General features: G+C 34.5%; 1 protein-coding gene across 4 annotated transcripts in view; it reads right to left on the reverse strand.

Moving 5' to 3' along the window:
- Nucleotides 1–15,054, reverse strand: part of Cda5 (Chitin deacetylase-like 5) — a 78,050-nt gene that overhangs the window by 4,405 nt on the left and 58,591 nt on the right. For 2 of the 4 annotated variants that reach the window (XM_089696069.1, XM_089696070.1), the window contains exons 2-10: nt 10,142–10,346; nt 9,731–9,944; nt 9,232–9,515; nt 6,481–9,129; nt 6,073–6,224; nt 3,773–3,930; nt 3,510–3,556; nt 815–2,743; nt 73–171 (exon numbers count right to left, since the gene is read on the reverse strand). In XM_089696069.1, the coding sequence (XP_089552195.1) occupies nt 73–171; nt 815–2,743; nt 3,510–3,556; nt 3,773–3,930; nt 6,073–6,224; nt 6,481–9,129; nt 9,232–9,515; nt 9,731–9,944; nt 10,142–10,346 (5,737 nt within the window). Of the gene's footprint in view, nt 1–72; nt 172–814; nt 2,744–3,199; nt 3,404–3,509; nt 3,557–3,772; nt 3,931–6,072; nt 6,225–6,480; nt 9,130–9,231; nt 9,516–9,730; nt 9,945–10,141; nt 10,347–15,054 lie in introns of all 4 variants that reach the window. The other 2 variants (XM_089696073.1, XM_089696072.1) reach the window with 2 other exon arrangements.

A 15,054-nucleotide genomic window follows, 5' to 3' on the forward strand; every position in this document is an offset into this window, starting at 1 on the left:
TACAAGCAATTAATTGATGACTTCAAATTTACAAATATGAAAAGCGTGATAAGTAATATGTTTATTTCTAACGTTGGTGGAGTTCCTCTATTAGGTGTTTGTTGAGGTGTTTGTTCAGATCCACCCGAAGTAGAGTAATGTGCGGAACCACGTCCGCGGGTACTGCTTGGTCTGTAAACAATTACGATTAATAAAATACATACTTCATAAATATGTTAACATTAGTATGCGTGAATAAGTTTTAAGCTACTTTTTGAACTTATTGTTATTATCGTCAATAGTTAATTTAAGCATTTCTTTCACAACATTAAAATATTAATATTTTTATAGTTAAATCAAACAATTAACATAAAATAACTTACGTTGAACAATTCATGCAGATTGGTATGAAATAATTATGATATAACGCAATGATTGGTGTGCTGATGATGAGTTGCGATGAAGTACATAAATTGTGCATTAGCTACATTGAGGAACTTTCTTTTCTAATAAAACGGTTTCATAGAACTACAATGTAGTGTTTTGTCGGTGCAAATGAGTAGGAAATGGAAAGTACGCGTCAGGAGTTAACAATGCTAAAATTCAACTCAACCGACTGGAAGTCCCCCAATGAAAGAAGAGAAAATGCTAAGCGATAGTTTTCAGCTACAGGTGCTATTTAGAGATTTTTGGAAAGGTTTATTTTCATGCTAGTTACATCGGGCTGCAGAAAGTTACGTCACTTTGCAGGACTTTAGAAAGAAGCCTCCACCGTCCACATGTAAGTATGATAAGATCATCAGGCTGTAAGAATACTGGCCGGGAAGCAGTATACCTCTGATATTTGATTTCGTTGCATTTTGGATTCGCTTGCAGACGGTTGTCTGTTGAGCAATTCGACGATTGATAACTCCTGCGCCCACCTCCGAGGTTTTTCGCAGCTAACTTTATGGCGGGATTGACTCGCGAAACCCGTGTTGGGAAAGGTAAAGTCGACTTGGTCGACGTCAAGTCGTACTCAGTTTTAATAGTCGTTGTCGATTTAGTCGTACTAGTAGTCGAAGCAATGTCACTTACAACAATAGGTTGAAGGTCGTCAGGTGTCGTACTAGAAATATCAGTTGGCTTATTTAGTTCGGATGTAGGTTCATATTCATTCGAAGGCGAGCTATTTGGGTATACAGTAGTAGGTTCTTTAGTAATTATTTTTGAATATTTATGGGACTTTTCTGTATTTGGCTTATTAGTTACAAGCTTACTAAATTTAGATTCGTAAGTTGTAGGTTTTTGTATATTTACAATATCATTTACTGTTGAACTCTCTAATATAGTCGGTGGCGTTTGTTGGTCTTGTGGTAATTGAACTAATGTTGTTGCAGGATTTAACGTTGATGTTGTTATAAATGGATCTTCTGCTTCTTTTACTACTTCTGCAACAGTCGTATAAGTAGGAGCAATTTCTGCTAAAGTTACCGGTTCTGTAATTATTTGAACATATTTTATATTATTTCGAACTGGTTTTTCGTCTGAATATTTAACTTTCTTTTTTTGGAATCCTATATTAACAGTTTCTTCATTACGGGGAGAAGATGAAAAAGGTGAAGATGTTTCTATACTCGGTGTGCTTTGTAGACTATTGAAAAATGTTTTAATTATATTTTTAACTCTTCCGTTGAACATTTCCGTTGTTTGATCTAAAACATCGTCGTCTGCGACTCGGTATGTATAGTAAGAGGACTTACGGGGTGAGTGTTTTTCTGTTACATATCTGTCTAAATATTGCCTTGGTGCTATTGTTGTTGTTGTGGTACTGGTAGAAGAACTTGTTGATATGTAATCTATATCTTGTTCTGTGTCTTTGTTTCGTAAATTATTTAATGTTTCATACGGTGATATTATAGGCTCGTCCCATTGTCTATTATTAGCGGTATATAATTGATCATTAATTTTCTCCGTACTTGATTCTAAAGGACTAAAAATATAATCATTTTTAATATCTTCTAATTCGGATTCAACTGGTTCATCGGTCTTAATATTATTTTCGGTAGATTGATCAATATTTACAAATTTATTAAGTTGTAGAGCTGGGCGCTTTAATATAGTTTTCAAATAGTACTTGGTAGAATCTGTGGGTGGTGGTGTAGTATTTATTCGAATTGTTGGTTTGGAGGTAGATATTACTTTGATAAATGGCTTTTTATATTTAGTTACTTCCTCAACATCTAGACTAGCATCATTTCGTCGTGTTGTAGGGCTTTGATCGTTGTTGAATACATCATCCTCCTTTTTCAAAGTATCGCTATTTTTGTTTAAATCATAATAATAATATCTTTGAATGTCGTGTTGTTTAGTATCGCTATTTCTACTATTTTGAGGTGTTCTATCAGAAACAAAAGGTTGGGTATGCATTGTTACAGTATATGGATTATTTGTATCATTAATATTTCGACGAATAGAAAAACCAGTTGTTAATGATATCATTTTTTTATTTGTCTTCTTAGAATCAGAGTGTACGAGTTCAAAGTTGTTATTATTGCTTGCAGGTGCTCTTGATGATGTCCTTCGAGTCGGTAAATTAGTAGTAGTAGAAGATGCGTCATTACTTAACCTGTTCGAGTTACCAGTCTTTTCAAAGGGTTTTGCAAGGGATGACAAGTTTATGACAGGGGATAATGTTGGAGGGACGGTTGATTGGGATGCATTGAAAGATTTATAACTTTCACTGGGATCGGATTCGCGAAACGAATTTTCATCAGTAGACGATCTGTTGAATAGGAAAACAAACCTTTCTAATTTCTGTTCTATATTAGTTCAACTCTAACAGGAATCGACGGGGACGGTTAAATTTAATACGTGAACTATTCAAATATTAAATTTCGACTTTACTATATACTATTTTTGTTAAGTTATTAAACACACAAAAGATACCACATAAGCAAATATAAAACACATTGCGCACTAGATATCATACACAGCAGATAAAAACAATACAGGCGTTATGTTTGTTACCTTTAAACCATTTGGTTAGTTTTAAATGTTAATAATTATATAAAGTGTCAATCAGGTACAAAGATTGATTAATTTGAAGGAGTAAATGTATGTGGTAGTATCTGTTCTATTTTAACTACAATTTGTTAGCTGATGAATGTAACAATGATGATGACATTTTCAATGATGAAGCCGATGAATATAATTCTGTAACTTGGAACATCTTTTGTACCTGGGGCTGTAACGAGACACTGTTATAGCTTCTGTGAAAGGTGCAGTGGTTGGACGTTTTGTGGTAGTAGTCGTGGTAGTAGTAGTGGTCGTGGTAGTGGTAGTGCTAGTCGTTGTGGGAGTTGTGCTTAAGGAACTAGCTTCATAAATAGTCGTTCTCACGCTGCTTGGAATATGATCATAGCCCAATTCGTTACCATCGCCCCTAGATTATTGATATTTGTATTAATAGGGAATTGTAAATATTGTTTCTTTTTTATTTGGTATTCGTATAATAAGTAAAAGCATTTGTTAAGTTGATTAAACATTACCTTGTCTGTTGTCTAATTGAAGGTTGATACTGGTTTTGGTTGGATATCTGTGAAACAATTTCTTGGTAAATATAAGCTTTACATAAACATAAATTAGGCGACATTTAAATTAAAAGACCGGTATGGAATATAACATATAATATTATTCTTTATTTCTTTCACTAATAAAAGCTTCCTTGCTGAACATGTTTTGTACGAATACCTTTCAATATGAAACTTGTAATTAAAGGATATTTAATTCCATACAGAAATCAAATTCTTACCTGTCCTTGTATTAAAGCATCATCGTAGTCGTCAGGGAGCACAGGTCTCGGCGTGTATGTCTCAACAGGTCGGCGAGCCGGCGCGGGCGGCGGCGTGCCGCGGTACGTTTGCTGCACTGCCGGGCGGAGCGAGGCTGGGTTATATAACTGCTCATAATCTGCCAACACCGTACCGTCCTCCCGTTATTGCGTAAGTGCCCAAGCCGTTGCTTTTAGAAATGTGTTATGGATGTGGAAGGGAAGTGACGTGGTGCGTAGGGTAGGATAGGCAATATTAGGTAGCTCGGATTTTTTTGTATGTACATTTTTCCATTTTATAATGTGTAAAGTGATAGATACTTGAGATAAGTAGCCTATTAATATCCAGCTTAATTAAAACAGTTATTGTGAATTGTGACAATATGTCCTTAGATTTAAGATAGGTAGTCGAAGATACCCATTAATATCATGTTATATTTACATGTCTAATATTTACATACAGGGTGTACCAAAAAGTAGTGATGAACGGAAGCTGAGAGGTCGAGGACCTAGAGGGCTATCCGAATCACCCCCATGTATGTTATGCGATTTTTCGTATTTTCGGAGTTATGACGTTTTTTTCAATTTTTCACCTATCGCCGAGTACGATGATATTTTCACTCATGCTGACGTCAATGATTGCGGAAGATGCTTGATTTTTTTTGTGTGCTAAGCTGAAAGATAGGCCAATTCAGTATGGTAACATTTACTATCGTTAGATCTTTGAATGGAATAAAAAAAAGAATTAAATGGCAAGAAAGATAAAATTACCCAATATGTTCACCACTTTAAGGGCCCGTAAAAAAATAAAATCACATAAAAAAAGTTTTCCGTTTGACTTTTAAAAACTTGCTCTATCTATCAGATAGCTACCCTGAAAATTTCATTTAATTATTCAGAAGGCTTCAATCGAAAAATTTAAATCTAAATGTGGTAAGTGCAAAAATTGAATTAACTTGATGATCATTAAAACCAATAAATAGGTGTTTAATTACCAGAATTTTTTAAAATAACCCCGCTGTTGCTCAATGCAAGTGCGACATCACCGTAAAAAGTTGTCTTTTAAATGTCTGAATGCCCTTTTATCATTTTTAATGGTTTCTTCTGCTACTGTGTTTCCGGGTTATTTCGTCCAAATTGTGGCATTTTCTCAAGTAGCCGAGGTCTTTTTAGTATTCCCATTGAAACAAATCAATGGGGTTTAGGTCGAGGGACTGTGGAGGCCAGGCTTTAAGGCAGGCATCACCGGCGCATGCGCAGGCTGCAACGACCAATCCATCTTTCAGGGTATCTTTGCCCTTTAGCCTGGCCTGCACGGTCCCCGGACATAAACCCTATTGATTTTTTTCCTTGGGGATACTACAAAGACGAGAGACTGCCACAATTTGGACGAAATAACCCGGAAATTCATAGTAGCAGAAGAAACCATTAAAAATGATAAAAGGGCATTCAGACATTTAAAAGACAACTTTTTACGGTGATGTCGCACTTGCATTGAGCAACAGCGGGGTTAATTTAAAAATTTCTGGTAATTAAACACCTATTTATTGGTTTTAATGATCATCAAGTTAATTCAATTTTTGCACTTACCACATTTTGATTTAAATTTTTCGATTGAAGCTTTCTGAATAATTAAATGAAATTTTCAGGGTAGCTATCTGATAGATAGAGCAAGTTTTTAAAAGTCAAACGGAAAACTTTTTTTATGTGATTTTATTTTTTTACGGGCCCTTGAAGTGGTGAACATACTGGGTAATTTTATCTTTCTTGCCATTTAATTCTTTTTTTTATTCCATTCAAAGATCTAACGATAGTAAATGTTACCATACTGAATTGGCCTATCTTTCAGCTTAGCACACAAAAAAAATCAAGCATCTTCCGCAATCATTGACGTCAGCATGAGTGAAAATATCATCGTACTCGGCGATAGGTGAAAAATTGAAAAAAACGTCATAACTCCGAAAATACGAAAAATCGCATAACATACATGGGGGTGATTCGGATAGCCCTTTAGGTCCTCTACCTCTCAGCTTCCGTTCATCACTACTTTTTGGTACACCCTGTATATCTCGATTTACTACAATTATAAGGATTATTTTAAGATATGAAACATATCTTATTAGTATTTTTAAAACCCATTATAATTATTAAATACCACGTACCTACCTATATTTACGTGACTCGTGCTAAATGCAGAGTAGATATTATGGCAATCTATACATTTTTACTTTTCTTTATAAATTAAATTAAATGTGTGCCCTCGAAATAAACTCATTTCTTACCTGTGTCTTTGTACAATTCACCATCTTCATCGTACACAGCATAATATGGATCGTATTGGTCAGGTATGTAAGCTTGAGAACCATTGTATAGCATTTTTGGTCGTGGGCTAGCGGAATATGAGGATGGTGTAACACTTTCCGTTGGCTCCAGGCTGTAAACGATTTTCAAGTCGTATACTTTGTTCGAACTTAATAAAGTTGCCAAAGTATGTACAAAGCTTTTACATAACGTCATGTTAATATAGTCTAGTCACCATGTCATTGGTCATAGTTACAAGGAAGAAGTATTACACGTGGTGAGTGTTATTATAATAAGAAATATATTAAGTTAGTGTCAGTGCGGCTCAAACCTTTTTAAATGTACTCTTAAATAATTTATACACTGCTCATACAGTCGTCAATTTTTACCTGTTTGTTTTGTCATCGTGACCAGTCTTTGTATATCGTGTTTCTTGTCGTAAGCTGTCAGATGGAGTTGTTGATTTCATTTCTGCTACAATGTTGTGGTGGCGTATTTTACCTCTGGTTTGCCTCGTGTCGTCAGTTTGACTTGACGCATCTTTAACAGTGGTTGGCTTAGCTAATCTATGCCTTACTGTATAAGGTCTCAATGTTGTTTGATTTAAGTATTTCGGTGGTCTTAATGTATAAGGATTTTCGTTATTAATTGGTTTTCGAATATGAATAGTACGATTGCGTGAAACGTGATGTATCATTGCAATATCGTTAAGTTCGGGATGCACACCATTAGGTGTCACATAATCCATCATAACAGGAACAGGTATTTTACCATTTATATTTTTTAATGATTGTTTAAAAGGTGTCTTAGTTATATCAGATACGTCATTATAGTTTTTAGTCACACTGTCGTGCTGATATGAATTATAATTTATCGGTCTACGTGGTGGAGGTCGAGAGAGTACTGTAGTCTGTGCATTTACTTTGTTTTCATTTAAATCGTCATATTCTTCGTAATTTTGAGCCATTGGTGGTCGTTGCGGCTTAACTTCAGAACTAGGCATATATTTAGGTTTAACAACGGGTTCATAATAATATTGATCGTCTTCGTCGTCATAATAGTAATCAATCATTTCTGGCGATGGCTTTGGAATAGGTTTACGTTTAGGCGGCGCAACGGTTGTGGTAGTCGTGGTTGTTGAAGTTGTAGTAATAACTGGATTTCTTACTGTTTCTGGTGCTCTCGTTATCACTTGGGGAGAAGGACGAAAACTTTGTTTAAACAAACTTTCTAAATTTGGTATATCGGAAACATAATTCGGTCTAAGAGTAGATTTTAAAAATTGTGAATACTCCGTAGACGGGTTATTCCAATACTGCTGAAGAGCAGCTAATTGTTGACTAGCTAATGTTGTAGATGGTTTAGGAGTTGACTGCTTATACGTAAAAACAAACGGATGATTAGGCTTTATCGTTGACGATACAAAGGGATTTTCACTAGAAACGAAAGGCGATGGATGATTTAAGAAATTTGTATTCCTTGTACTAGAGATGAGTGCGTTATTTGTTACGGTAAAGAATGGTTTTTGGGTAACCTCTTGTAAATATTGTGCTTGAATCTTCGGAGAAGTACTTCGTGATTCATTGATATTTTGAAATGGCGTATCAAAGTTGTGAGTCAAAGGCAATTGACGATCGTCTTTAAAATTCGGTGGCTTTATTTTCACATGTTGATTATTTTGTGAATTGGAGGTTAGTTGAAATTGTTGAGGTGTCGAAGAATGAACAACACCTAAATGCGTTGAAGGTGTAAATGGCTTTGGAGTGCTGATTACTTTATATGTAGGAGATGCCGGAAATGTTAACCTTTGGCCTTGGGAAGGAGTAGAAGAAAATCCATCAGTGTACAAAATTTTAGGTTTGTTTGTTGTTATTCCCACGACAGAATAGTGGCTCTCTCTCAGTTTCGTAAGAAAGTCGTCAAAATTAAAATCAGGACTGGCGAATGGATTGTCAATATTAGCATACTTATGTTTAGGGTGTTTATACTCATGGGGTATTTGAGAAGAAATTGGTCTAAAATTTGTTCTTTTATCATTTGAAACTTCTTCTGATTCATCTTCATCTTCGTCTGATTCTTCATCTTCATCATCGTACTCTTCATCAGCCTTGGGAGGCCTGATATTAACAGTATTTTGGTCATTTGCATTATTAAATTTATTTTGTTGACCATTAGCGATTTGATAATTCGAATGATATTTACCAGGGGCGATCGTTGAAGAAGCGTGTACAGGTTTTCCAGTAACTAATGTACTGGATAACTGAGAAGAGTCAGAATAAGAAGGGTATTTTGGTGTTACTGTTTGATATAAGTACTGTCCGTTCGGATTAAAATTATGATGCTTATTTTGATTATTCTGGTTATTATTGTAGAAACCACCCGATAAAGACGAAAATGGATTATCATTGTTATGAAGTGATGAAATTGGTGGGCTTTTAGTAATAATTTGAGTGTTTATATTTGTTGGAGATTGTTTTTGCTTTGGTATATCCGGTAAACTAGGTTTAAACGGTCGTTGGGATTGAAAATTATCAGTCTGATATGAAAGGTATGAATTGCCTGTTGGAAAATAATTACTCGGCGCAGATGGAGTACGCTGAACGTTACTTAAGTCGTCATTATTGTAAACTTGTTGGTATCGAGAACTTTGAATATTTGGATTATAATTGGGGTTATACTGCTGCAAATCAACATATTTTATCTGTTTCGTATTCGGCCAACTTTTGATAGGATTTTTATAACCATTTTTTGAGTAATATCTAACTTGTCTCTTCCCTCTCTCATTTTCTTCAAGTTGCTCGTCATTGTAATCCAGTATAGATTCGGTATCAACTTCAATATATTCCATCGTTTGATCGTTATCATTTCTATCAACAATATAAGAATTGTTTTTAGAGCTAGAATCTGAAGCACTATCAACAATATCACGCTTTCGCCTAGAATGAATCTTTTCTCTTATTTCATCAGTTTCAATTTCGTTAGTCATGAAGTCAACAAGTCTGTCAGAAGTTTCAGTCACGTTTTCGTGAGTAGGTCCACTGAAATTATCATAATTATTTTATTTAGTCATTAAATGTTTAGTTTTTATATGAATCTTGGTAAATATGCAATTAAAACTTGTCAATTAGTGATTTATATACCTGTAAGTTTGAGGTGCAGGGGTGGCGGTTTGCGCTCTTCTTTCGTCAACCTGAGTGCCAAATGAAAATGATCCGATTTTACTGTTCTGATTTATTGAAGCGGGAATAATGTTTGCGTTCAGTGTTCGTCCAGAGGAAATAGGTTGCGCTGCGTAGCCGTCTCTATCCTTTTGAACCTGTCCTATAGTAGAGGGTTGTCCTCTGTATACTCTCTGTTGTCTGTCGGTCTCGATTTCTTCGACTGGTGGAAGTTGATCTTCTACCTCGGCATATAATTGTTGTTGCTGTAAATTTATGTTTAATTTGTAAGTTAAAGTTTCAAATTAAATTTTATTTTATCTGTTATGAATTAATAGTTGAAAGTTATGAAAATCCTAAAATGATGACCATAAAGCAGGACAAGGTAATTTATAATATTACTACAACAATTAGGTGGCAGAGTATATCGTCATTTGATTGGAAAGTGATAGTATTTCTCACTATGAATTAGTAATCTCACTTTTTCGTATTCTTCTCGGCGGCTGTACTTAGGCTGGCCTCGTGAAGTGACAATAGGGTTGGGCTGAACTCGCGGCGGCGGCGGGGGATTGCGGCGGGGCGGGGGAGGCGGGGGTGGCTCTCTCTCGTTCAGTCGCTCCAAGTCTTCGGCTACCACCGAGCCAGTGGCGTCGCAACCGACGTTGCGCGGCCAATCACATGTTTGGAGTTCGTGGCTGGAAGTGATTGGAGCACAGATTAAAAAAAAATCCAATAAATAGGATGCTCCTGTAATATCTACGAGGGGAACACAAATTGGAAGACAAATTATTTTTAACCTCGAAAACATGTTACCCATGATATAAGGAAAATACTGCTTTTTAATGACGTGTTATTTATGTTAGCTGGTACACATTAACTTTATTGCGCTCACCTGTACATCAGACCACCAGTGCAAGATTCAAGCAGCGCGCCACCAAACACGCACACATAGTACAGGGTACAGTCGGTAGGGTGAGGGTAGTAGCCGAACTCCTCGGGGCAATCGAAGTCTACCTCCCTTTTGATGCTTGCCGCGACCGGAACGCTCCTGATCGGGCCAGAGCGCTGCCGGGAACGGTCGTGTGCCCCAAAACATTCTGGAAGTTAATAAAATTTCAGAACACTGGCAAATTGTGTAAATTTTGGACACGTACATTAGAAAGGTATAAGGAAGGAAAAAGTTACAAGTATCAACATTAATTTATTACTGAAGCTCGCACTACTTATACATATCGACTTATATCAAGGAGGAAAAGCGGACTAAAATATTAAAGTTATCCTATATTAAGATAAATTGCTTACAATTTAGCTACTAAATAGAAAATTGAGTAATTTTTCAACATTTACACTTCATGATAATCCGACAAAATGTTGTAAGCGTGTAATTAAAAGTCTTCCCTAATCTAATTAGATCTTGATAACGCTCCACTATTGCATTTTCCGGCCTTGCAGCTATTGCGTTATTTAGCTCTCTATTTTAAATAAATAATCCTAAGATACAGAGATTTACAAATCCTAATATCTCTTTGGACATGACTATCTGTTTGGTCAAATCTAAATGGAGATCGTAAGGTCGTCACAAATCTATACTAATATTATTAAGCTGAAGACTTTGTTTGGTTGAACGACGAACGTGCTCATCTCAGGAACTAGGGGACCGGTGTAATAAAGCCTTTCCGTGTGATATAATCCATTTATCGAGGACACATATAGGTTAAATATCATCACGCTAAGATAAATAGGCGCTAACTATGAGACTAAAACCGCACTTTTTCAATCTAATTACAACGCAAGTGAAGACACATTTTACAGCATAAGGGAAAGCGACATTCGCAATTAGAGTTTATCTCACATCAAATGAGGGATGTACATTAGTTATCACGTTTGGGAAGTGTCACGTTGTCGCAATCACGACGGTGGGATTAGGAACGACGTCACATCTCACGTATTATACATTCACGCGGGAAATTACGTGTAAACGTCCTTTATACAGCTTTAGTTTGTCGCTTGTATGAGAAAAGAATGTATAATAAAATGACTGAAATATTGTAAACAAACTTATATACATCAATTCAAAATCATTAATTTAGTTGTTGCGAGAACAACTAAGATAATTATTAATACTAATAAATAAATAATAGGTAAGATATTTATGCCATCAAAATGTATTTTGACTTTATTCAGATCTGTACAGATTCTGGCACATTAATACAGTAATTAAAATAAAAAGAAACAATATTTTTCACGATTTATTGTAATTAAGTAGTAAAGCAAAAATTTGTTTAAAATAATTTCTTACACATTCCATTTAGGTATTTACATTTCTTTTGCTGAATCGTATGTAATTATGCACTTTCTTGAACAATGCTATATGTTTTATTTTCAGGCTGGTGTTTTATATTTTTTATTATGTTTCTGAATAAAATATAAAAATGTATATTATATCTGTAAATTAGCATATAACATTATGAATAATTAATGCTTCTTACGCAGGAAATTACTTAAGGCATTTAAGGTAATGTGACATTTTATAAAAGTTTAAGATGACGGTTGCAAAAACTTGATTAAATACCACATTCAATACATACTTGCATAATTACATTCAATACATTATATTTATAACAAGCTCAAATTTGCAGATACATCGTCGTATGAAGATAAGAATAATTCAGGTAACGATCGTCATAAATTTTTGGTTTATTTAAAATTATAATATATTGTTACCTAATATTTTTTAACAAAACAAAACATTGATGATAATAATATGGACTGACAATCAGCACTGCAATTGAATTATTGTTGTTGTATAAGCCTAGTCTTGCTCTACCTTTTTAGGTGGAATTGCTCTCTCAATGTGTTTACACTAATTTATAAATATTAATCAATAATTGGTATGTCTTGTAATAATTAATAGTGTTTGTAAGTGCAAGTATTATTTACATACATGTCGCACATTTTCTAAATGCCTAGAAGTTTTTATCAGTAAAGCCGTAGAGAAGTACGAGGATACCTCGTATTAAGACAGAGTAACAAAAAAGAGGTTACTAAACATAAACACACCTATTTGCATACTAACAAGCGCGCTGTTACTCCAATTATCGAACAAAGAAATCGATAGAGCTGTTGCAACGTCAATATCGAAATCAATCAACTAATTCGATGAACGTGACTTAGGGCGTAAGTATTCAAAGTTCTCTTCATAACTAGAACATGCCCATAATGATTGTATGGAAAATGGAGGGTTATTTGGCTACATTATATGACGCAATATCCTCAGGCATTTTTGAAGCCTTCATTGAAAATAATGGGTAGGTTTTGTAAGAAAATAAAATGCATAGAGACTTAATCTTTAATAATGAATATGCATGTATACCTTGAAAAAACGAAACATGAGTTTATTTGTTGTGACATTTTACAAAGTTTATCAATGAAATTGCATGCCAATATTCAGATAATGATTATAATATGTTATTATAATTTCTACGATTTGTTCAAGATTTTTTTATTTTTTAATATCAAATATATGTTGCTAAATTAGCATATAACCACTCATAAGAGCATTGACTTTATTTACTTTGCGTACCTAAGTCTGTTCAAGTCGTATTCTATTTGTAGTAAAAAAGGTTTAACTATTTTGTTGTGGGCAGTAAAAATTGATTTGGCCGGTATTACTCGTAATTTACATTCCTTTAGATCTCTAAAGCAAATGCTTTACACTTTACTTTTACATAAATACGCCTACAATTATCGAGAAGTCCTAAACATTGGAATTGATAGGTTGTTACTATTTAATTGGATTTAAAACGAACCGTATTGGAACCTTTTATGGATGAAAAGGCATTCGAAATTGTAAACAATATAAATTCCGGTCGAATGCTCATTAGTTTAATCAATTTATTACTGGTGCAGCTGTACTGTAGATACTCTATAAGTTTCATTGTATTCGATTATATAATTATTTCGACCTTATATGTATCATGAATGAATTAACTTTAGAAAATGGCTTTTACACCTCAAGAACACCAAGTGTAGGTAACGACTAGATTAGTTTCAGCTGACGTCTTTTCTTATTTGACAACCGTATAAAAAGTATGTATTTTTTTCTTTTCACAATTGGGTGTTCATATCCTTAAAATAAATTTCTTCATATTAATAGCTATAACTATTTTGAATGAAAATTACTAAAAGACTTGTATGAAGACATAACCAATACATTATTTGCGTCCATTCTAATAGAAAATAACAGTAATTTATAGGTCGTTAAAAGCGTAGTAGTGTAGGCGAGGTAGCCTTTAGGATACACAGTGCGGAGTAGGCGATGACAGCCACTATTACATTATGATTTATATTTTATACAGGCTAACGTGCAACACGCATTGCTATATAACGCCTTATTTATTAACAAATACATTTTTCATGTGCAAATATATTTTAAAGGTGACAGCCTCCTTCGTACAGTGGTTATAGCGTGAGTTAGACCGTTGACTTCGGGTTGATTTCGTTGGGGACTAACTTCTTGCAGAACCTAGAAGGCTGTTGAGCAAATTATCAGTAAAACAGATGAATGTATCTTCTCCACCCTTGAATAAGGGAAACCTGAATTCTGATCCAATTATTCTCAAGGCAGGGTGCAAATTGATTAAAAATCGTCTTAAATTTCTCATTAAATGTCTTATTTTTCAATAGTTACTAAGTACGAACATACTTTGCTTACACATTGCTCAGAATAATATTCCGTGCGAATAATACCATTCTTTGGTTCATTATACATTATATTAATACACAAGCATTAAATTTAAGTGCACCTTTTGCATTATATTGTCAAATATTGCTCAAGATCATTATAACAACAATCAAAACGTGCAGACTAGGCGTGTCCCGCTGACCTTTAGCTGAAACCTATCTAACACCCGTATCATTGAATGCAATGCCTATTTGCAGTTTACAATACCTATAATGATACGTCAAAAATAGCCTTGATTTCTGCTCCAATAAATTATTAATAACATTCACGGGTGCATTTCTGAATCGAACGTTCGTGAATGTTCTAGAACAAAGTATTAACTTGAACTAAATATAGATTTGATAATAAATTGGAGGAGGGTTGATCTTCTCGTGTTCATAGAATATTTTTTGTGACTTTCTAGTTGGAAGGAAAAAACTATTGTTCTATTTCATACCACGACTTTTTCCGAATTATGTGTTGTCAAAAGTCATGATTACTTTGATACAATTAAGTAAATGTATGAGCTTTCATTTATTGTCGTGGCGTTAAACGTAGCATTAAATTTTGCCACACATCGTTCTAACATTTTGTCAAATTACGCTCTAAATTGTACAAAAGTGCTCCAATCTTTCGTCTAATAGGTACACACTAGATCCATAATTACCCTCTTAGCACATAACATTTTAGTATCACACATGTCAAGAATATGGCAGTGATGAAAATGATCTTTCCCACCTTAAGATCAACTGACGTAATGTAAGACTTGATGACATTTATGTTCCCTATTTGCAATGATAATTATTACAACATAGCGAAGGGCATTTGCTGAAGCTTTTATAAAATGTTTGATGTAAAAACTGAGTACGTATTCTGTTATTTTTATAGAAAAAGTGATTTCGTTTGAAAGGTGAGATGAGATATGATAACAAATAGGTATCTACATAATATTATATACACGGGACATGCCAGTGGTCAAATTAGAATGTTTATTTTTATAAGACCACTAGCTGCTCCGCGCGGTTTCACCCCCGTGGCTCCACTTCTGTTGCTGGTCGTAGCGTGATGATATATAGCCTATA

The sequence above is a fragment of the Colias philodice genome, chromosome 6 (assembly GCF_061535455.1).
Source record: "Colias philodice isolate Cphi_HAF_F1 chromosome 6, ilColPhil1 Martin Lab GWU primary, whole genome shotgun sequence".
NCBI classification, from domain to species: Eukaryota; Metazoa; Arthropoda; class Insecta; order Lepidoptera; family Pieridae; genus Colias; species Colias philodice.